Genomic DNA, 22,853 nt, shown 5'->3' on the forward strand with positions numbered 1-22,853 from the left:
AGAATGAATAAAGAAAACAGAAATGATGTGTAAGATGCGGAGAACTGCTTTATATGTAATCTGCACTGGTAGAAGTGATGAATTATAACTGGCTGCGCGGTTCCACCCCTGGCAGAAATAAATGCTTGTCTCCCTTCCCTAGCCCGAAATTGTGCCTAAGTTTCCCTCATAAAAAATTTAGGAAACCCCTGCAACAGCCTAAATAAAATAAAAATCATGTTATACAGCTTTCTGTAGTACTGGTTTGTTCCTCCTGCCGCTGCTTTTTTACAAACTGCAGTGGGGACATGCCCCTATACCGCTTGTGACCGCTGCAGCCAATCACCGCCCTCATCGGTAGACCACCAAGGACAGTGATTGGCTGTAGCAGTCACAAGCCGTATATCGGCACATCCCCACTGCAGTTTGTAAACAGGCAGCAGCAATACCAGACGAGCTCCACAGAGAGCGGCGCTGGAGAATATGATTTTTTTATTTCATTTTAGGTTATTGCAGGGCTTGTCCAAGATTTTTATTATCTCAAACAACCCGTTTAACTAATTTCAGGCCTTTACCAAGGTGTCGTTAGGACCCCATTTCTGCTGGGACCCATGGCAGTGGTAGATATTGCCTCTATGGTATCAATTAGTAGTAGAAGAAGTTAGCTACTTCCTGCCTCACTGGTGGGAAGCAAAGGTTTTCTCCCTGAAATCAACAGCCAGGAAGAACTGAGAAGGGGAAGATCCTACTGAAAGTGGATCCTACTATAGCGGACAATGGTGTTAGGTACCTACTGCATGTATTGGAAACTTAAGGTACAGTAGGAGAATTCTCAGGTATAAATAGCTGCAGATAAATGGGCAGGAGCACACTCAGTTTTAATTTTTGGCTGGAATTGCCCTTTCAAAACATTATATCTAATAACTTACTATTCTAAGAACAGGAAAATCTCGGTTGGAGTTTCCACAGCATCAAACATCTGAATGATGTTGGGGTGGTCCAACTGGTTCATTACATTGACCTCATTCAATGCCATTTCCTACAAGATAAAAAGACAACTCCCAATGTACAGATAGAAAAAGAAGAAGCATAGCAGCCTATAGAAATCAATGAGACATAGGTTATACATGAGACATGGAGATGGCCTGAACTACTTGTATGTATCGTATGATGGCTCCTTCTCACTGTGGCCATGATGCTGGACATTGGGCAAAATGTATGATTTTTCATGCTGAACAATGATTGATTTCAGTGCAGAATACGTGCCAAAATCCACGTTGAAAATCATCTGTCTCAACACACTTTAAGGCCTCTTTGACATGTCTGTGATGACATCTGTGACAATCAGTGGTTCATCTGTGAAGATGTCCATTAAGGATCTTTTTTGATCTACACGGGTAATTAGTATTCCATGGACACTGTTAGGCTGAAAATCGATTACCAGAGCATTTCCTACCAATGACCTACCACAGATGGCATCCATGTTGTGTCCATAGACTATAATGTGCGTAAGGGATCTGTAATCATGGACAAAAATAGGACATGTTTCCGTGGTGTCACCTTGGATGCACATCAAGTGGAAAACCAATGAAGTGTGAATACAAATATTAGAGCCAATGGGTATGTGAGTGGTCTGTGGAGACCACCTACAGCAAACATCCATGATTCACTGACATATGAAAAAGGCCTAAGATTTTCTCTGCACATCTCACCCCTTAAATGTGGATTTTGCTGCCCAATTGCTGCAGACCTTCATAAAGGTCTGCAGACATAAATTCTGCCATGTATGGACCAGGCCTAAAGCTGGAGTGTGGACAGGTGTGGTACCATATTTTTCTAGTCCTGAACACTCCGTTATTGAAGTTACTTAAGATACCACTAAGGGTATGACCACACGGCAAGGTCATATTGTGGTTGCAACGTAGTCATGGTGTGGTCAAGTTTTGTGGGGCCATATTAACCACAGCAGGCTCTAATTAAACTAATAAGGACTACACTGTTTAGTCCAGGGATGGCCAACCTGCGGCTCTCCAGCTGTTGCAAAACTACAACTTCCAGCATGCCCAGACTGTCTACAAATATCAGCCTACAGCAGGGCATGGTGGGAATTGTAGTTTTACAACAGCTGAAGAGCCGCAGGTTGGCCAGCCCTGGTTTAGTCAATCTATATTGTCAATGGCCCCATGGGTGCCAACATGGTCATTAACACTGCAGACCGACTAAACACTCTGGTCCTAATTGGTGTAATTAGAGCCCACTGCGACTTTTACAGCCACAGCTTACTTGACAATACGATTGCGACGTGTGATCATACCCGTAATCTATGACCACAGCTTATAAAACTGCAGGAACATTATTAGAAGGTGTAAAGATTTCTCTGCATTGGAGATATGTCACATAAAATAGTGAAGTACACTACTGTCAATGGATAGCATCACAAATGAAGAAAAGATAGGCTGTAGGTTTAGTGAAGACTGAAGCCTCTTATTACCCGATCTCGCTCACTCTGAACTTTCATGACTTTGGCCACCAGTTGAAGGCTGCTGGACTTCTCTTTACATAAGTGGACTTCTCCAAATCGACCCCTGCTCAAAAATGTAGGTCAGTTCAGATATTATTAGCATGACGTAAGTGACCATGTTTCTTTAATATAACTAACGTATCAGAAATGCACCCCGTAACTGATCCAAATATTTTGCATCTCTATGGATGAGTACCCACATTGGTATTTTCTACTTCTTCCATGCCAGAGGGCAGCCAAGTCAGAAGTCGTGGACTTATACAATATGGCTGCAGCAAGTGGAAATCCCAAGACTGACTTACCAAATAATAAATGAAAATAATGCGGTTTTTAGAAGTGCCCTTTGGCAGCACCATATTGAACCATCTAGCCAAAGCATGCAGAGCATTGCATTATGGGACACACCAGAAAGCAACATTACAGCCTCTTTTACTAAATGTTGTGAGCCCCAGAGGGGACAGGGACCTATGTAGGTGATGTCAATCTCTGTATAGTGCTGAGGAAAATGCTGGTGCTATATATCGTAAATGAATTAAATAAATGCCATGAAACAAATAAAAGTTGTCTATTTTTAAGTGTTTTTACACCCTCAGACAACTTTAACATGCTGATTTGGACAAGTGACTCTGCATTTAATCTTCTTAAACTGCCTCCTAATTTCAGTAGAGTTTGGCTTTAGTTTTCCCCGTGTTGTATACCTGTGTAAACTATCTCACCCTCCAAGAATCTCATCCATGTTCAGGTCATACAGGTCAGTAATATTTCCAGTTCGCAGAGTTACCATGCGGTGGGGGAAGGGAGCTGGAGGTGGAGGGCAGTCATCTGTCAAAAAAAAAAGAGAAAATTAAAATTTACTGTGCGGTAAAATTTCTTTAATTCTGACATTGGATGGTGTGGCTTTCCCAATAGTCCAGCATTGTCAGGTGACAGTCAACCAGTGCTGGATGACAACCAATATGGCCGCCATTTCATTCTTGTACCACAGCACTTGATTTAGTGGGATTCCAGGGAAACTCTAGATGGTGGCTACATGGGTCCAATGTAATGAAAAAAGATCTAAATGGCACATTTATCGATGTAAATGTTTAAAAGGGACTGGTTGTCCACTTTTGGGCAATCCCTTTTTTTAAAAGGGTCTTCTGACCACATGGTGTCCTGGCGCTGGGACCCCCATTGATCAGCTATAATCTGTGTTGAAACCTGCAAGGAAAATGAAATATTTCACAGTCCTCACTGAAATCAATCAGTTGCCTATGTAATGGATAGATATGCAGAGCCCCCCTCCTGAATTGACACTGCATTGACTTTGTTAAGGGCTCTTTCATACGAGCGGATCCCGTGCGTGGAATCCACTGCGTGAAAGAGAGCCAAGTCCCGTTTCGGACAGCAGAGACATGGAGCATTAACATGATTGATAATGCTCTTTGCCTCTCTGTGACCTTTTTTACTACAAAATCACGGTGACAACTTTATCTTACTGTGACTTTGTAGTAAAAAGATCACAGAGAGGCACGGGGCATTATCTATCATGTTAATGCTCCATGTCTCTGCTGTCCGGAACGGGGCTTGGCTCTCTTTCACACAGCAGATTACCTGCACGGCATCCGCTCGTGTGAAAGAGCCCTAACTCTTTCTTTCTTTCAAATCTTTGTTTATTTAAAGATATTGCATAGTACATTTGATATGGTTTGACAATATAAACAACAAGGGAAACAAGCCCACGGGTCATAAAATTGCATGAATAACAGATGATCGAGCAAAGCCACATGACAATACAGCATATGATGAAGTAATTACTAAAGCAGACAGGTATAGATCTGGGCAGATTTTCCGAATATAAGTGAGAGTGCAGGAAGCATAGGCATGGGCGGGAGTTTGAAGGAGCACCAATGGGCGGGAGTTTGAAGGAGCGCCAAAGAGAGCCCTAACTCTTTCAAGTACTCACTATTCCCATCCTCACCTATTATTTTGAAGACGTCTTGTCCGATAATGACCACTGGGCTCTGCAGGTCTCTCTCCAGTACCGAAGGACTCAGCGGAACACCAAACTTAATCCCAGGGCTCAGTATTGATAGGTCAACATCCCCCAGTACCAGAGGTACCCTGCTGGATTCTGCATGGTTCGCTGTTACCAGTTTTAGATGAGGTTTCAGTCCCTGGACATCTGCTGGTTTCTCTGCTTCTTTTGCAGGAGATCCTTCATTTCTGCTTGTTTTAAAGGAATATGTCGTTAGAAAATGATGCATTGTTTAAATTTACTTTTTATGTTAAAAGGGGTTGTCCAAGTTATTTTTATTGATGATCTATCCTCAGGATAGGTCATAAATATCAGATCGGTGGGGGTCCAACATCCGGCACCCCCGCTGAACAGCTGTTTGAAGAGAAGGCATGCTCCGTGCCAGCGCTGCCTCCTCTTCATTGTTTACCTGCTCGCCGTCGCATCTGCAGCGGTGAGCAGGTGTAATTACACCCAAGCTGTCCCATTCATTTCAATAGGACGGTTCGTTCCTATACACTATCTGGATAAACTCAAGACACCAGTAAACCTTGAACCCCCCAGCCTGGATCGCCTGTAGGATGTTTAAGAAGATGAAGGCAGCCAACACCAATCGGGGCTTCTGTTCAAAATTCTTTAATTTGGAGTCAAAATCAGTCTCAACGCGTTTCAGGACTAGGAGGTCCCTTCCTCAGGAGCCGGAATCCATAACGGGAATCTTAGAAAATCCAAACCTTGTATACACTGAACTTAAAACACAAGTTCGCTCAACACTACTCATAAAGCATTAACTAAATATGAATGCTCATCAAGTGTGTGTTAACTCTGCTACATCTGTGTGTGTATATACAGTACAGACCAAAAGTTTGGACACACCTTCTCATTCAAAGAGTTTTCTTTATTTTCATGACTATGAAAATTGTAGATTCACACTGAAGGCATCAAAACTATGAATTAACACTTGTGGAATTATATACATAACAAACAAGTGTGAAACAACTGAAAATCTGTCATATTCTAGGTTCTTCAAAGTAGCCACCTTTTGCTTTGATTACTGCTTTGCACACTCTTGGCATTCTCTTGATGAGCTTCAAGAGGTAGTCCCCTGAAATGTTTTTCACTTCACAGGTGTGCCCTGTCAGGTTTAATAAGTAGGATTTCTTGCCTTATAAATGGGGTTGGGACCATCAGTTGCGTTGAGGAGAAGTCAGGTGGATACACAGCTGATAGTCCTACTGAATAGACTGTTAGAATTTGTATTATGGCAAGAAAAAAGCAGCAAAGTAAAGAAAAACGAGTGGCCATCATTACTTTAAGAAATAAAGGTCAGTCAGTCAGCCGAAAAATTGGGAAAACTTTGAAAGTAAGGGCTATTTGACCATGAAGGAGAGTGATGGGGTGCTGCGCCAGATGACCTGGCCTCCACAGTCACTGGACCTGAACCCAATCAAGATGGTTTGGGGTGAGCTGGACCGCAGAGTGAAGGCAAAAGGGCCAACAAGTGCTAAGCATCTCTGGGAACTCCTTCAAGACTGTTGGAAGACCATTTCAGGGGACTACCTCTTGAAGCTCATCAAGAGAATGCCAAGAGTGTGCAAAGCAGTAATCAAAGCAAAAGGTGGCTACTTTGAAGAACCTAGAATATGACATATTTTCAGTTGTTTCACACTTGTTTGTTATGTATATAATTCCACATGTGTTAATTCATAGTTTTTATGCCTTCATAGTCATGAAAATAAAGAAAAACTCTTTGAATGAGAAGGTGTGTCCAAACTTTTGGTCTGTACTGTATATATATATGTAAAAATCAAAGGTTTGAGCAGCTCTCACCCGCCAGGGATTCCACTGGTATAGCACGGACCGGCTCCTTCACCCGAAATAGGAGAAATATAAGTATGAAGAAATAAATTGGTTGGTCCAGCTTGTATTCGTGGTAATCCAAGAGGCTTTATTCAATATTCAATAAAATCCAGGTACAGGAATGCAGGTCTACATGTTTCGGGCACAATACAATCTTAGCCCTTACTCATGAGTAAGGGCTAAGATTGTATTGTGCCCGAAACATGTAGACCTGCATTCCTGTACCTGGATTTTATTGAATATTGAATAAAGCCTTTGGATTACCACGAATACAAGCTGGACCAACCAATTTATTTCTTCATGTATATATATATATATACATATATATATATACATATATATACTAGCAGAAGGACCCGGCTTCGCACAGGTATATTTCATCTATTTCATTTCATGTTTCCATGTGTCGTAAAAAGATATAAACAGTATCCCCCATACCAGTGACCTCTACAGTACCTGCCCCTTTAAGAATGACCTCCACAGTGCCCACCCCTTTAACAGTGATCATCTCCACAGTGCCCACCCCTTTACCAGTGACCTCCTGAGGAAGGGACCTCCTAGTCCCGAAACGCGCTGAGGCCGGATTTTTACTCCAAATTATAGAATTTTGAACAGAAGTTTTTATTACTGCTTGATCTTTCTCTACGTATTCTTTGGGCACGTCAACGTCTCCACCCTACTCATGAGGTGATCCCATAATTCGGGTTCTAAATTATTGGCCCTATGATCTGAACCAACCTAAAATTGTGAATTGGCGCTGTACTTTGAGTTGTTTGGAGCAGGGATTGTAGATTAAACAGATAAAATATCATGGAATAAGTAGGTTGTCACCACGAGCCTGCTGTACCCAACCTATCTGTTTCCTTTCCACTAACATTGTTCCGACAGAGAACATCCTGCCAGAGTTCACTGGATCCAGCATTGCTAGATTCTGTCGTTCACCAGGGATGTCCAACCAGCACCCTCCAGCTGTTGTAAAACTACAACTCCCAGCATGCTTGGACAACCTAAAGCTTTCCTTCCATAGACTATGGCAGACTACCAGCAGGATTTCAGCCTGACAAAAACTGTTCTACTCGCAGGGCCAGCGCTTCCATAGAGGCAAGGGGGCAATTGCCCTTGGGCCCCCGACTCCTTAGGGGCCCCCAGCGCCGGCCCGCAATTACTATCTATTATTCTATTCTGTGTGGGACGGACAGGAGTGTGTGGCGGCGCTGCACTGTCTGCAGACAGTGCTAATAAAAACCCTGCAGGAGTCCTGGGCGGTCCGGTCTGGAGACGGAGTAATGTAATTAAAATGGACTGGAGGGGCCCCCCTGCGCTGCGCTGCTTGTCTCTTTAAGAGATTTGAGACTGGAGCGGCATGCACGGCACAGGCAGGCACGTCTCGTGTCTGGCTGATGTTGCCACAGTCTCCGCCCTCCAGAGCAGAGAACTTGGCCTTGAAGAAGGAGCAAGCGCCATTGGCCGCCAGCCAGCCACAGCCCAGTCTGACTCTGCCAGCGCCAGGGAAGGCCCACGGCCCGCCACCCACAGAAGGCAGCCAGCCAAGTTCCACTGACTTCCAAGTAGTGTACAGTCTACAGAACACAATCACAGACCAGTTACAGTTACTGTCTGGTAGGTTGGTTATATTGTTGTTAATTAAACTGGATCGGATCCATGATCCATCCATTCCCAGTTTCCCACTCACTTACTTAGTCCCAGGCACCATCTCACCCGTCCGGGCCGTCCCAGTGTACTACTAGCCCGCCCTGCGGCCCTGGTTCTGTTTGGAGTCAGTTGGACTGGAGAACTGTGCATTTAGGGGGGGGGGGGGGGGCAGTTACTGGTACTACCAGTAAGGCAGTAACTGGCCCCCTCCCTCCCCCAAATGCACATTTCTCTAGTCCAACTGTCCAAACAGAACCAGGGTGGGCTAGTATACTGGCACTGGGACGGGTGAGATGGTGCCTGGGATGGATCCAATCCAGTTTAAGGCTGTCAGTGCCGTTCCGCAAATTGCGGAATGCGCATGGACGCCATCCGTGTTTTGTGGATCCGCGATTTGAGGACCGCAAAACACACCACCGTCGTGTGCATGAGGCCTTACAGTGAAAAAAATGCACTAACATACATGTGGCAGAATTTAGGCTAATTTCAAACTTGTAGTTAAAGGGTCTGGCAGGTTGCTGGATCCGTGCTAACGCTAGCCCACTGTGCCGCCGGAAGTCCACTGTAGTTTTTGTCCGGCCGCCTTTCGGCATGTTTGCCTGCCCCTATAATAGTGAATGCGACTGGAGCGAACTTCCAGCGGCAAAGTGGGCTAGCGTAAGCACAGATCCGGCAGGCTGTTCCCCCGCCGAAACAGCCCGTTGGACCCTGCTAGCGCACGTGTGAAAGTAACCTTACACATATATGGATATCCTGCTCTTAAGTCAGTCAGAAACAAGACACATGCAGCGCACACCAATCACTCATTGGACAGATGTGGCACAAAAGACACTTACACTCACCTAAAGAATTATTAGGAACACCATACTAATACGGTGTTGGACCCCCTTTTGCCTTCAGAACTGCCTTAATTCTACGTGGCATTGATTCAACAAGGTGCTGATAGCATTCTTTAGAAATGTTGGCCCATATTGATAGGATAGCATCTTGCAGTTGATGGAGATTTGAGGGATGCACATCCAGGGCACGAAGCTCCCGTTCCACCACATCCCAAAGATGCTCTATTGGGTTGAGATCTGGTGACTGTGGGGGCCATTTTAGTACAGTGAACTCATTGTCATGTTCAAGAAACCAATTTGAAATGATTCGAGCTTTGTGACATGGTGCATTATCCTGCTGGAAGTAGCCATCAGAGGATGGATACATGTTCTCATTCTGTTAACGCCAAATTCGGACTCTACCATTTGAATGTCTCAACAGAAATCGAGACTCATCAGACCAGGCAACATTTTTCCAGTCTTCAACAGTCCAATTTTAGTGAGCTCGTGCAAATTGTAGCCTCTTTTTCCTATTTGTAGTGGAGATGAGTGGTACCCGGTGGGGTCTTCTGCTGTTGTAGCCCATCCGCCTTAAGGTTGTGCGTGTTGTGGCTTCACAAATGCTTTGCTGCATACCTCGGTTGTAACGAGTGCTTATTTCAGTCAATGTTGCTCTTCTATCAGCTTGAATCAGTCGGCCCATTCTCCTCTGACCTCTAGCATCCACAAGGCATTTTTGCCCACAGGACTGCCGCATACTGGATGTTTTTCCCTTTTCACACCATTCTTTGTAAACCCTAGAAATGGTTGTGGGTGAAAATCCCAGTAACTGAGCAGATTGTGAAATACTCAGACCGGCCCGTCTGGCACCAACAACCATGCCACGCTCAAAATTGCTTAAATCACCTTTCTTTCCCATTCTGACATTCAGTTTGGAGTTCAGGAGATTGTCTTGACCAGGACCACACCCCTAAATGCATTGAAGCAACTGCCATGTGATTGGTTGACTAGATAATTGCATTAATGAGAAATAGAACAGGTGTTCCTAATAATTCTTTAGGTGAGTGTATACATGACTCACATGCCACTGATGCATATGTCACATGCTGCACATACACCACTGATACATAGATCATATATAGCACACACCAATCACACATAGGAAACAAGCAATGCACACACCAAGACATCTATGCCTAACCCTATTAAGTGTAGCACACGTAAAGGGTTTAAAGGGGTTGTCTCACTTCAACAAATGGCATTTATTATGTAGAGAAAGTTATTACAAGGCACTTACTAATGTATTCTGATTGTCCATATTGACTCTTTTCCATCACATTATACACTTCTTGTATTCATGGTTTTTACCACTCTGCATTCCAGCAGTGGTGGCCGTGCTTGCACACTATAGGTAAAGGTGTTGACCTATGTGCACTTCCAGCCATTCCCTATAGTGTGTAAGCACGGCCATCGCTGCTGGATTACACGGTGGTTGTAACCACGGATACGTGCTGTGTATAATGTGATGGAGAGGAGGCAATATGGAGAATCACAATACATTAGTAAGTGCCTTGTATTAACTGCATGATAAATGCCATTTACTGAAGTGAGAAAACCCCTTTATGCATAAATGTCTGGCATTAAATTTATCAAATCTTAACCTCCTCAGATTGTACATAATCTACAGTATATTTAAAAGGGTTGTCCTACCATAATGACCTATCGCCTATCTACAGGATAGGTGATAAATATCAGATTGCTGGGGGTCTAACTGCTGGAACACCCACTGATCATGAAAAAAGGGGTCCTGAGACATTCAATTACATTACATTACTGCCAATCTATGACCTTTTCAGATTCCCTATCCTTAACCCCTTCCCGACACATGACGTACTATTACGTCATGGAAGCCACTGCATTCCCGCAATTTTACGTAATAGTACGTCATGGTGATCGTGCGGGCACCGGAGTGGTGCGCGCAAGATCACTGCAGGGGCCTGGCAGTCCCTGGTAGCCGGGCCCCTGCTGTATCCGCCGGCATCACTGTAAAAGCCGATGCTGGCGGACTAACCCCTTCTATGCCGCGGTCCTCGCTGACCGCGACATAGAAGGGGTTTGTGTCTGGTAAGGGAGCGCATTGATGTGTCAGAAGGCAGCCCGATGCCATGCAGAGGCTGCCCAATGCCTTGCACGGCATCGGGACCTGCCTTCTACGGGTGCCCAGGAGATCCAGCCTCAGCCTGCAACCTGTTTGTGTACTACTCACTGTTCGTGTAATACTCACAGATGTATTGTAATGCATTGCAGAGGGGATGAGACCCCCAAAAGTGAACATCAGAAATAAAGTAAAGAAAAAAAAGTAAAAAAAAATGTTTTTAATAAAATTAATAAAGTAATAAAATTAATAAAGTAAAAAAAGAAAAAAAACGCCCCTTTCCCCTTATTTTATAATAAATAAAAAAAATAACACTCATATTAGGTATCGCCGCGTCCGTAATGACCAGCTCTATAAATATATCACATGATACACCCTGTCCGATAAACACCATACATTTTTTTTTAAACGATGTAAAAAAAAGCAATTTTTATCACCTTACATCACAAAAAGTGCAACACCAAGCGATCAAAAAGGCGTATGTCCCACAAAGCGGTATCAATAAAACCGTCACCTCATCCTGCAAAAAATTAGCCCCTACCTAAGACAATCGCCCAAAAAATAAAAAAAACTATAGCTCTCAGAACATGGAGACATCATTTTTTTTGTTTCAAAACTGCTATTATTGTGCTAAAGTGAAATACATTAAAAAAATATATATACATATTAGGTATCGCCACGTCCGTAACAACCAGCTATATAAAAATATCACATGACCTAACCCCTCAGGTGAACACTGTAAAAAAAAAAAAAAACTGTGTCACCTTACATCACAAAAATTGCAATAGCAAGTGATCAAAAAGGGGTATGCCCCCCAAAATAGTACCAATCAAACCGTCACCTCATCCCGCAAAAAATGATATCCTACATAAGACAATCGGTAAAAAAAAAAAAAAAGGTATCACTCAGACAATGGAGACACTAAAATATAATTGTTTTTTTGCTTCAAAACTGCTATTATTGTGTTAAAGTGAAATAAATAAAATGAAGTAGACATATTAGGTATCGCCACATCCGTAACAACCTCCTCTATAAAAATATCACATATCCTAACCCCTCAGGTGAACACCGTAAAAAAATAAAAATTAAAACTGTGTAAAAAAAAAAGCCATTTGTGTCACCTTACATCACAAAAATTGCAACACCAAGCGATCAAAAAGGCATATACCCCCCAAAATAGATCTTACCTAAGACAATCGGTCAAAAAATAAAAAAACTATGGCTCTCAGACTATGGATACACTAAAACATCATTATTTTGGTTTAAAAAATGCTATTATTGTGTAAAACTTAATATTAGGTATTGCCACATCCGTAACCCAAAAATTGTACCAATAAAAACGTCAACTCTTCCTGCAAAAAACGAGCCCCTGCACAAGACGATTGGCAGAAAAAAAAAAAATAGGGCGTTCAGAAAATGGAGATACAAAAACATAATTTTTGTTTTCAAAAATGTTTTATTAAGTAAAACTGAAAGAAACATCATAGAAAGTAGACATATTGTATATAACTGTGTCCGTAACAACCTGCTCTATAGAAATAGCGCATGATCTAAACTGTCAGATAAATAAAAATAAAAAACTGTGCAAAAACATCAATTTTTTGGTTACCTTGCCTCACAAAAAACGTAATATAGAGCAATTAAAAATCATATGTACCCCAAAATAGTACCAATAAAACTGGCACATTATCCCGTAGTTTCCAAAATGTGGTCACTTTTTTGAATTTCTACTGTAGGGGTGCATCAGGGGGGCTTCAAATGGGACATGGCATCTAAAAACCAGTTCAGCTAAATCTGCCTTCCAAAAACCATATGGCGTTCCTTTCCTACTGCGCCCTGCCGTGTGGCTATACAGCAGTTTACAACCACATGTGGGGTGTTTCTGTAAACCGCAGAATCGGGGTAATAAATATTGAGTTTTGTTTGGCTGTTAACCCTTGCTTTGCTACTGGAAAAAAATGGATTAAAAAGCAAAATCTGCCAAAAAAGTGAAATTCTTGTAGAACACCTAAAGGGTTAACAAAGTTTGTAAAATCAGTTTTGAATACCTTGAGGGGTGTAGTTTCTAAAATGGGGTCATTTTTGGGTGGTTTCTATTATATAATCCCCACAAAGTGACTTCAGACCTGAACTGGTCCTTAAAAAGTGGGTTTTGGAAATTTTCAGAAAAATTTCAAGATTTGCTTCCAAACTTAAAAAAATAAAATGTCATTTTCAAAATGATCCAAACATGAATTAGACATATGGAAAATGTAAATTAATAACTATTATATGAGGTATCACTATCTATTATAAAAGTAGAGAAATTGAAATTTGAACATTTGGCAATTTTTCAAAATTTTTGGTAAATTTGTGATTTTTTCACAAATAAAGGTGAAATATATTGACTTAAATTAAGACAATCATGAAGTAGAATGTGTCACGAGAAAACAATCTCAGAATGGCTTGGATAAGTTAAAGTGTTCCAAAGCTATTACCACACAAAGTGACATGTCAGATTTGCAAAAAATGGCCTGGGCAGAAGAACGAAAACTGGCCCGGGGTAGAAGGGGTTAAAGGTTTTCTTTGGGTGTAAAAAATTTAATTAAAATAAAAAATCTGGCCCAAAATATGTGTCAAACTAAAATAGAAATGCTCGCCTGTTAAAGGACCTCTGCTCACTTTTCTAGTTATCCTCTATCCACAGGAACGGGGATAACTAAGTGATCCATGGGGGTCTGAATGCTGGAGCCCCCACTAATCCCCCTTCTTGACTGAGTGGCAGGTCGAGCATATGACCTGCCTCTACATCCATTCTCTATGAGGTTGCCGGATATGGCGGAGTACATCGCTGGCTAATTCCAGTGGTATGTGTGGCCTGTCACACCATCAAAAGGGGAAACAGGACCCGTTCCTGGGATCAGTGGGGGTTGCAGAATCGGACCCGCTATTCGTATAGTTATGCCTTATGGTGTGGAGAGGATAACTTAAAAACCTGGACAACCCCTTTAAATCCTCCACCACTCCACCACCAGTATCTCTTTACATGACAGCAGTGATGCCTGTAAATACGAAATATCATCGCTGCCGCAATGTAAACCATACGTGTCAATACTGGAGAATATGACGCACTGTGCAGAATTTTTCGGGCATAAGTCCAACCCCCTTTGCAGGTCATAACCTTTAACAAAGCCCAAGCAAAGGCGCTAGAGGAGCAACGTGAGCAAAGGGCACAAACGGAGGGTCATAACTGAAGCAGAGGCATTAGGGTCACCTGAGGCAGGGTAATAGTGGGGATATCGGAGTAGGAGTAACTGGAGAGGAGGCAATATTAGCGGTGCATTTAGAGTGGGGGCATCTGGAGCTGGGGATGGGGGTGCACCTAAAGCAGAGGCATTAGGGTCACCTGAGGCAGGGTAATAGTGGGGATCCTGGAGCAGGGGTATTAGGGGGGCAACTGGAGAAGATTCAATATTAGAGGTGCTTTTAGAGTGGGGCATTGGGGGGGGCATCTGGAGCTGGGGCACTTATGGGGGTGCACCTAAAGCAGAGGCATTGGGGGGGACCTAGGGCAGAGTCCCCCCAATGCCACTCTGACCTCTGCAGAGAGCAGCACACATACATAGATCTGAGTCTGATATAAACAAATCCCCTATTTCCCCCTTACAGTCTCCTACAGCTCACTACTGTCACACACCTGAGAAATCAGCCCAGCACCGCAGAGGAGTCCTTCTCTCCAGCAAACACTGTTTTCTGACGGCAGGGAGGGCAGAAGGATGGCCAGACATGTTCTTCACTGCCAGCAGCCTGGGAGGTTTAGAAGATATTGTGGGGTCCTCCTGTACAATGTACACCTGTAGGAGGCTGCATCACTGTGCGATACTGCCACCTAGTGGTTACAATAATCTCTCCTGAGAAAGGAGAAATAATTACTCCTCCATCTTATCTCTGGGTGCAGGAGACTGGGGGCCCACCGAGGAATCCCCCGCCTCCCAGGTGGACCAGTCCGAGCCTAATACTGATTGTCACCCAGCTTTTCCAGATGCAGATAATTACTTGACAGAAGAGGATGAGTCAAGGGGTTAAGAAGCATTAGGACCCAAAGCAAAAAGAGGCATAAAGCCTGCCTTTCAGCTCTTGTGCTAATCTGGCTCATGTATATGATATGCATTGGTTGTTCAGGGGCCCACCATGCCACCCAATATTTGAAACTTCATTTGCAGCACATTTATAGGCCTGTCTCTGATCCCTGCAGAAATGGCAATAATATCTCCACAAAACACCACCTAATACATATGATCTTGAGGAAACACATTTTAAACGATGTATTCAATGTATTTACATATGCCATCCCTTTGAGGGCCATTTGGTTGGGAAGTAAAGTTCCCTGACCATCATTGCTCATAAACCCAGACCCTTCTCAGTCTATCCCTCTAAACAGGTTGTGCCTCCATCTATGAATCATACCTGTGTTCTTGTTGAGTGGGGGGTTCATTCTTTTCTTCATTGGTCTGCCCTTCATCTTTCTTAGTACTTAAAGAGGAATCCATATCAAGTTTAAGTGTGGCCTCTGATGGCCCGGGGTCTGGACTCTGTTCTGGAACTTTGGTGTCCATCAGAGCTTTTGGCTCCTTCTTCCCTTTGCCTGTAAATTTGTAGGCCTGTGGATACCCTCTTTGATCCTTAGCTCTTCTGGTAGAAGCCTCAGGATTATGGCACTGTCCAGGGTTGTCACTCACTAAAAGCACACTGCCTCCTGAAAGAACCAAGTGTAGTTTGTAGGGTTGTGTATGGTAAAAAGTTACATGCAGTTATAACCTATAGGTGCAGTGTTCAGACATAGTTGCCATGCAGAAAAAAGGTATGGGATTAGGGTTAAGGAGGAGGAGAAGCTGCCAATGACACACCAATCTCCCTTTCCCACGGGAGCTCAAATAGCTTCTACCGTAAATGTGATAAAGCACACATATGGTCCTCTAGACAATCACCAAGTGATGTGGTGTAAGGTGACTGCTGTTCCTTCATATCATAGAGAATGGAACGGCTCTCAAATGAAAGTCGGTCCCTTCTTCTACCTTGCCCGGCACTGATTGGATCATCCAGGAGTGAAGTCCAATAAGGAAACTTTAAAAGTATTTTATGATGTCTAGAGACGTTGATCCCAGCTTTAATAAAAGGAGAGGTGCCAAAAATATTTCCTAGCCCTGAATTTGCAACTTTGCTGGAAGACCATATATTGGGTTTTCAAAAGAACCCTAACCCATAAGGGTGTTGACAAGATATTTCATCACTGCTATGTCTCACTGTTATCATCCAAATACCATTTACGCATTGGTCATCTTCTACAACTCATATGGTCCAGTTCCACCATGTAAAGACTTACACTTACAATATTATTCTCCTTCTATGTTTTCTCTACACCACTCAGGTACCTCATTCCTTCTCAGTCATGCCTGGTGCCTCTGCAGTCAGCTTGTCTACTCAGTGTTTACTTAAGCTGCCATCTCCCTTATGGAATGTCAAAAACACAGACCTAACCATATTCTGAGGCTAAGTTTAGAACATCAGGATTTTCACCTTCTTTATATTGGCATCACTCCAGACATTTTTTTCTCAGCGTTGGCATCAATTGCATTAGTCACAAACATAGCCAAGAGATGGGACTCCCTGAACCTTCAACTATGACATCAAGGAAATGACAGGAATGTCAGAGGGGTTTCCTACTTCAGAAAGGGCAAACACAACGACAACATCAAATTTCCATCAGGGTCCGCTATAGGGTCTTAGTTTACTCTAGATCAGTCATTTGAATCAGTGAGCCAAAAGATATCAACAGAAATTGCAAGTCATCTTTACCATTTAACATTTGCATGGGTCCTAAGTGAAGAATCCCTTTCTTTACTAACCATACTCTTATAATCCAACCAAGGCCACATTTGAATGGATTCTACATGTATTCTCTATGCTCCTAGGATTTTCAGGTCCTCCAGTTTCCTTCCACAGGCCACCATGGTTAGGTTAACAGCATAGTTGTCAGCATTCAGCAATAAATACCAGCAATAGTTGGCTTCTGATCTTCATTATAGTAGTTCAATACCTAGGAATACTACCACCCCTATTATTACCATGCATGCCACAGTCTATTCATCTATTTCACAGCTATCTATTTAGTCATCCTCTGTCCATCTAGTTACCTAATATCTATCTATAGTCTATCACGCTATGTCTGTCTGTCTATGTATCTATCTGCCTATCTATCCTATATCACATCTCATGTCTATATAGTCATTCCATATCTACCCATCTATCTATCTATCTATCTATCTATCTATCTATCTATCTATCTATCTATCTATCTATCATATGTATGTAGTCATTCTATATCGGTCTGTCTAGGTCACCTATTGCATAGCTAGAAATACTAAAACCCCTAATATATATTCTCATCTCCCATGCACTTACCTTTATTCAGGGAATTCCATGCAGGTTTTGCAGAGAAGAGCCTCCTGATGCGTCTCGCTGGTCTTCTGTGTTGTTGATCTGATCTGGAGAGGACATTTCTGCTCTTGGAATACAATGTTGTGTGGGTGGGCAGAGTATCCTTTACACTCCGTGTTGCGTTATTACCACAGAACGCACCTGTCACACTTGGATGTGATTCAACGGATACGTCTCATTCTTCTAGCTCTAGAATGTAACGATACACAGAGACGGTGTTGTCCTAAAAGCCTGTCTTCATCCACCCATTTCAGCCTGTTATCCTGCTGTCCACCCACGTCCTGCTGCTATCAACCTTTTTTTCTCTTGGAAGAATATATGGAGTGTCATACTAAGGGTTAATGTGTTGGGTCAGGACACTGAGTCCTGTCCACCGTCCCCTCCTCAGGCCTGTGCTCCTGCCCAGGGATTACAGGGACAAACTTCAGCAGCTGTGTTAAGTCATTAGTACCCATCAATCAGCGCAGGAGTTTCCTAACCCTGTTTGGGTTAGACTGGCAGAAGCTGGCATCCGGAGCTGCTCCTGGCTGATGAGCAATAGGGGTAAACGCAGTGATAAATACGTTGGTGCTATATAAATAGTGGGTATTGTAACTAAAATATCATTATAAGGGATTTACAATGACGGTGAGCTGCTGAGCTGTCGTATCTAAGCCCATCATGTGTGATATTGGTTGCTGAGCCCATGTATCTAAGCCGGTCATGAGTGATTCTGTCTGCAGAGTTGTGTGTCTAAGCATGATTCAGTCTTACAAAACAACTCACTACTATATTATCTTCTACAAAGGGGGTCATTCATCAAACTGGTGTAAAATAGAACTGGCTTAGTTGCCCATAGCAACCAATCAGATTCCTCCTTTCATTTTCCAAAGGAGCCAAAATGAAAGGTGGAATCTGACTGGTTGCTATGGGCAACTAAGCCAGTTCTACTTTTACACCAGTTTGATAAATGACCTCCCAAGATTTTTAGGTCAGTTACATATTTTGACTGCTTTTGTCAGCACCTGTCTGTACTAGATACAACTCGTCCTGCGCCTTTCAGCAGAAGATCCATCTTCCATCGGTTCTTTAGTCAATGGCGTATCATTTATGGCACCTGTAAAAGTACTTGCAATCGGTGGCAGACTACAACTTTCTTGCCGTTCTGAGACTTGTAGTTTTGCATTGATTATTTTTGGAAAAGTTGGGTGACAACCAATATAGCCACCTTAGGCTACTCGATTGCAGATCCCATTAAAAAGCTGAAAAATATATCACAGAGTGCTCTTCTATTTTGTGCTGTAAAATGCCGTCTTTCTGTGCTTATAACGAAGCAGAACAACAAAATGAATTACCAGAGATGTGAACAAAGCTTTACAAATTCCCATATTCCTCTGCTTATTTTTGCTCCTAACAGATTGAGTGAGTGGGTAGATTAAAGCTACCATGGGCTGGTTGAAGCTTGTTAGCCCTTCCCCCCAGTCTAAAGATTAAAAATGATGTGACTCTTAATGAATATAAGTTGCACTGGCGTCCTGATCCATGAGGACACGGGTGCTGCGCTACTCACCGAGCTGGCCTTTCCATCCATCCGGTACTCTGGTTCCACTCCTCTGGCCAGCAGCAGTCTCAGTCGCCGTCATCTCCAGTATCTTCAGCAGGCCGGGGCCTAGGTTGCCTTGTGAAGGCCTCCGGGCCTGTTCTATAGGGAACACACACGCTCACTCTGGGTGTTTAAAGGGCCAGCATACAAGTCCACATGCTTCCCCAGCCTATGGCTGGCCGCATCTGGGTATATAAGGCACCTTCCCCAGTGGGAGGGTGCCTGAGCTTTAGGTTCCTAGCTTGCTAGTCAACCCAGTGAAGGTATGCCATTCAGATTATCTGCCCATGCACCGAACCATGTTTACAAATTCTCCTCCTATACAGTGCTATATAATGGAGGCCATTACATTACATAAACACAACACCAGAACCAAGCTCATACCATAAATACAGCACGGGAACCAAGCTCACTACATAAATACAGCAACAGAACCATGTTCACTACATATATACAGCACCAGAACCAATATCATTACATGTATACAGCACCAGAACCAATCTCATTACATAAATACAACACCAGAACCAAGCTCATTACATGAATACAGCACCAGAACCAAGCTCATTACATAAATACAGCACCAGAACCAAGCTCCTTACATGAATACAGCACCAGAACCAAGCTCATTACATGAATATAGTACCAGAACCAAGCTCATTACATGAATACAGCAACAGAACCATGTTCACTACATATATACAGCACCAGAACCAATATCATTACATGTATACAGCACCAGAACCAATATCATTACATAAATACAACACCAGAACCAAGCTCATTACATGAATACAGCACCAGAACCAAGCTCCTTACATGAATACAGCATCAGAACCAAGCTCATTACATGAATACAGCATCAGAACCAAGCTCCTTACATGAATACAGCACCAGAACCAAGCTCATTACATAAATACAGCTACAGAACCAAGCTCATTACATGAATACAGCACCAGAACCAAGCTTAGTACATATATACAGCACCAGAACCAAGCTCATTACATAAATACAGCTACAGAACCAAGTTCATACCATAAATACAGCACCAGAGCCAAGGTCATTACATAAATACAGCACCAGAACCAATCTCATTACATAAATACAACACCAGAACCAAGCTCATTACATGAATACAGCACCAGAACCAAGCTCCTTACATGAATACACACCAGAACCAAGCTCATTACATAAATACAGCACCAGAACCAAGCTCCTTACATGAATATAGTACCAGAACCAAGCTCATTACATGAATACAGCACCAGAACCAAGCTCATTACATAAATACAGCTACAGAACCAAGTTCATACCATAAATACAGCACCAGAGCCAAGCTTAGTACATATATACAGCACCAGAACCATTCATAGTACATATACACATCACCAGTTTTAAAAAGTTCAATATAAATACCATTCCAATAGTTAGCCCTTGTTATATAAGTTTGTTCAGTGTGAAACTACAGCTCCCAGTATGGCCTTAACAGTTGTAAAGGGATGCTGGGAGTTGTTGTTTCACAAAACAGAATGCTACCACCCATCATCAGATGTAGATCACCCAGGTGATTACAGCAATCATTATAAGCAGTCAGTGGCAGAATAAACCTTTGCATTTAGTGACTTACAGGTGATGTCTTCTCCAGAGTTCTCCATCTGGTTCAGACCACTATGATGTCTTCTCCAGAGTTCTCCATCTGGTTCAGACCACCATGATGACATTTCCCAGCCACAACTCATCTCTGCAGATTTTGCTGAGAAGATGGCTTGCTTTACCAACCCATCGGCAGTCTGTATGCTAAGAAAAACTCCTCTTAGTTCCACACACGTGGCCATAAATATAATAGCAGCATACTGTACACTGTGCCCCTGAATACAATCATGTCACATACTATGCTCCCTGAAAATAAAGTGCCACACACAGTGCCCCTGTGGACGCTGACACAGTTGAGAGCAGGATTCCCAGAAATCAGATGACCTGAATTATGCCTAGTAGAGGCTCTGCTCTCTCTGCAACTGCTGCACCCTCTACACTCTGACAGGAGCAAGCACTGAAAACATACATCATAATTTCTGTCCCTGTCAATTAAAGTGTAGAGGACGCAGCAGTTGCAGAGAGAGCTGAGCCTCTAGGTGAAACAGCAACGCCCCCATTGCTCCTAGAGGCTCATTTGCATATACTCAAACTTTATTTTTCTCAGCAATGCGGAGACATATGAACATGGGACCAACACAGATGCCTTCAGCTGCCAAGTGCAGATGTAACAGATCAGCCCGTTTCATAGGTACAGATCTGCTGATGGATGCCCTTTGAGGAGTACAGGTAAGGAATCTTGGCATGTGTGACATGGAGGATTTAACAGTGGAGACCACTTTGGTGTTTGGCCCTGCAGCTGAAAAACATTTTTCACAAAACCAAATTTTTACAGGCAAGTTACCTATTTTAGAGGTCATTGCATACCTGCAAGCTTTGTTTTGGACTTCATTTACAGACTATGACATTTTCCATTCAATAATAAGTTAGAAAGATATAGGGTCACATGTGACATATCCAGAAGATCTTCAATCCCAATTTGTCTCCACAATGTCCTGGTATCATGCTAGTCTTTCACAGATAGGACTCACAGTGCAACTAAGGTCATTACTGCTTGTGAAATAAGAAGCAAAGCTGCCCCCTATGTCACAGGATTAGACCTGGCTAGACTGTGGTCAACATGCAGTTCCAAATATACAACTATAACATATCAACAGAATTGTCACATTATGATTATGACGAAAGACTTTCACAGCCTTTGTCTCAATCTCCAGCCATCCGACCAGGATCTAGTTCTCCTCTCTGGGATACAGCAATAAGAAAGATAATAATATAAAAGTCTATAAGACTGTTGTTTTAGATGCCGGTCTTAATAACCCTGCGCTGGTTCTTAATGCGCCTAAGTCAGGGGTGCACAACCTGCGGCCCGGGGGGCACATACAGCCCTCGATACCATTCTTTTCACATTTCTTTTTATTATTTTGCAAAGTTTAGTAGATCCAAACATGGCCCTTATGTATGGTCACATAGCGAGGGCCTAGTAATTGTAAAATGTGGTCACACAAAATGAGTTACAGACAAACATTTGATCACAGATCTATCCAATACAAACAAAGCATATTGTAAGATCACCAATAGTATGGAGTGAAAGATTGTTACTACTTGAACAGCATGTGGAAAAGAGTGATGATGGAGAGAGGGGGGGTAAACAGTATAAGGGTATGCGTGGAGGGCCACCCAACTGTTCCCTAACCATTTCCTCAGAACTTATCACTACTAGAGCAATCCTAACAGTATATCAGGTAATTCACATCAAGGATCTGCTGGAATTCGGTGTGTTTTGACTGGGGTTATTGGTTAGCCAATACATCTTCCAGGGACCCCACATCCGAAGGAATCTATCATGATTCTTTTCTTCTTTTTTGAATATAGTTTTTATTCAGTTTTCCGCAAACCATACTCAATAGTAACTGTAGTACAATCAATTATGTTTCATTTTGTACATGTTCAGAGAATATTGACCTGTTAACAATCTTTAGTCAATAGATGCACAATATCAATATTTTGCACTATAAACCTTTCCCCCACCCATCCCCCATTCCCCAAATGATGCTATCCCATCGACACTCGAACAAAAATAGCTAAATCTTTGACACAGCCTCAGTCTATCTGAAGTTTATCTAGTGTTCCTGCTACCTTCCTTTTCAGATACCATTCCGAATGTATGAGAGGCTTCATCACCTTCTCCAACTCTGCACCCGAATAGACTGCCTTAATAA

The 22,853-nt window shown here is 42.7% G+C and overlaps 1 protein-coding gene across 5 annotated transcripts in view; it reads right to left on the minus strand.

Moving 5' to 3' along the window:
* Positions 1 to 17,814, minus strand: part of MYLK2 (myosin light chain kinase 2) — a 28,386-nt gene extending 10,572 nt beyond the window's left edge. Inside the window, exons 1-6 of one of the 5 annotated variants that reach the window (XM_040435156.1) lie at positions 17,424 to 17,814; positions 15,429 to 15,717; positions 4,461 to 4,705; positions 3,217 to 3,322; positions 2,471 to 2,564; positions 909 to 1,018 (exon numbers count right to left, since the gene is read on the minus strand). In XM_040435156.1, coding sequence (XP_040291090.1) covers positions 909 to 1,018; positions 2,471 to 2,564; positions 3,217 to 3,322; positions 4,461 to 4,705; positions 15,429 to 15,577 — 704 coding nt within the window. In that variant the 5' untranslated portion in view covers positions 15,578 to 15,717; positions 17,424 to 17,814. Of the gene's footprint in view, positions 1 to 908; positions 1,019 to 2,470; positions 2,565 to 3,216; positions 3,323 to 4,460; positions 4,706 to 15,428; positions 15,718 to 15,949; positions 16,002 to 16,344; positions 16,428 to 17,423 lie in introns of those variants that run through there. The other 4 variants (XM_040435159.1, XM_040435157.1, XM_040435158.1 and 1 more) reach the window with 4 other exon arrangements.
* Positions 17,815 to 22,853: the final 5,039 nt, after the last annotated feature.

The sequence above is a fragment of the Bufo bufo genome, chromosome 6, assembly GCF_905171765.1.
Source record: "Bufo bufo chromosome 6, aBufBuf1.1, whole genome shotgun sequence".
In the NCBI taxonomy this organism is placed as follows: Eukaryota; Metazoa; Chordata; class Amphibia; order Anura; family Bufonidae; genus Bufo; species Bufo bufo.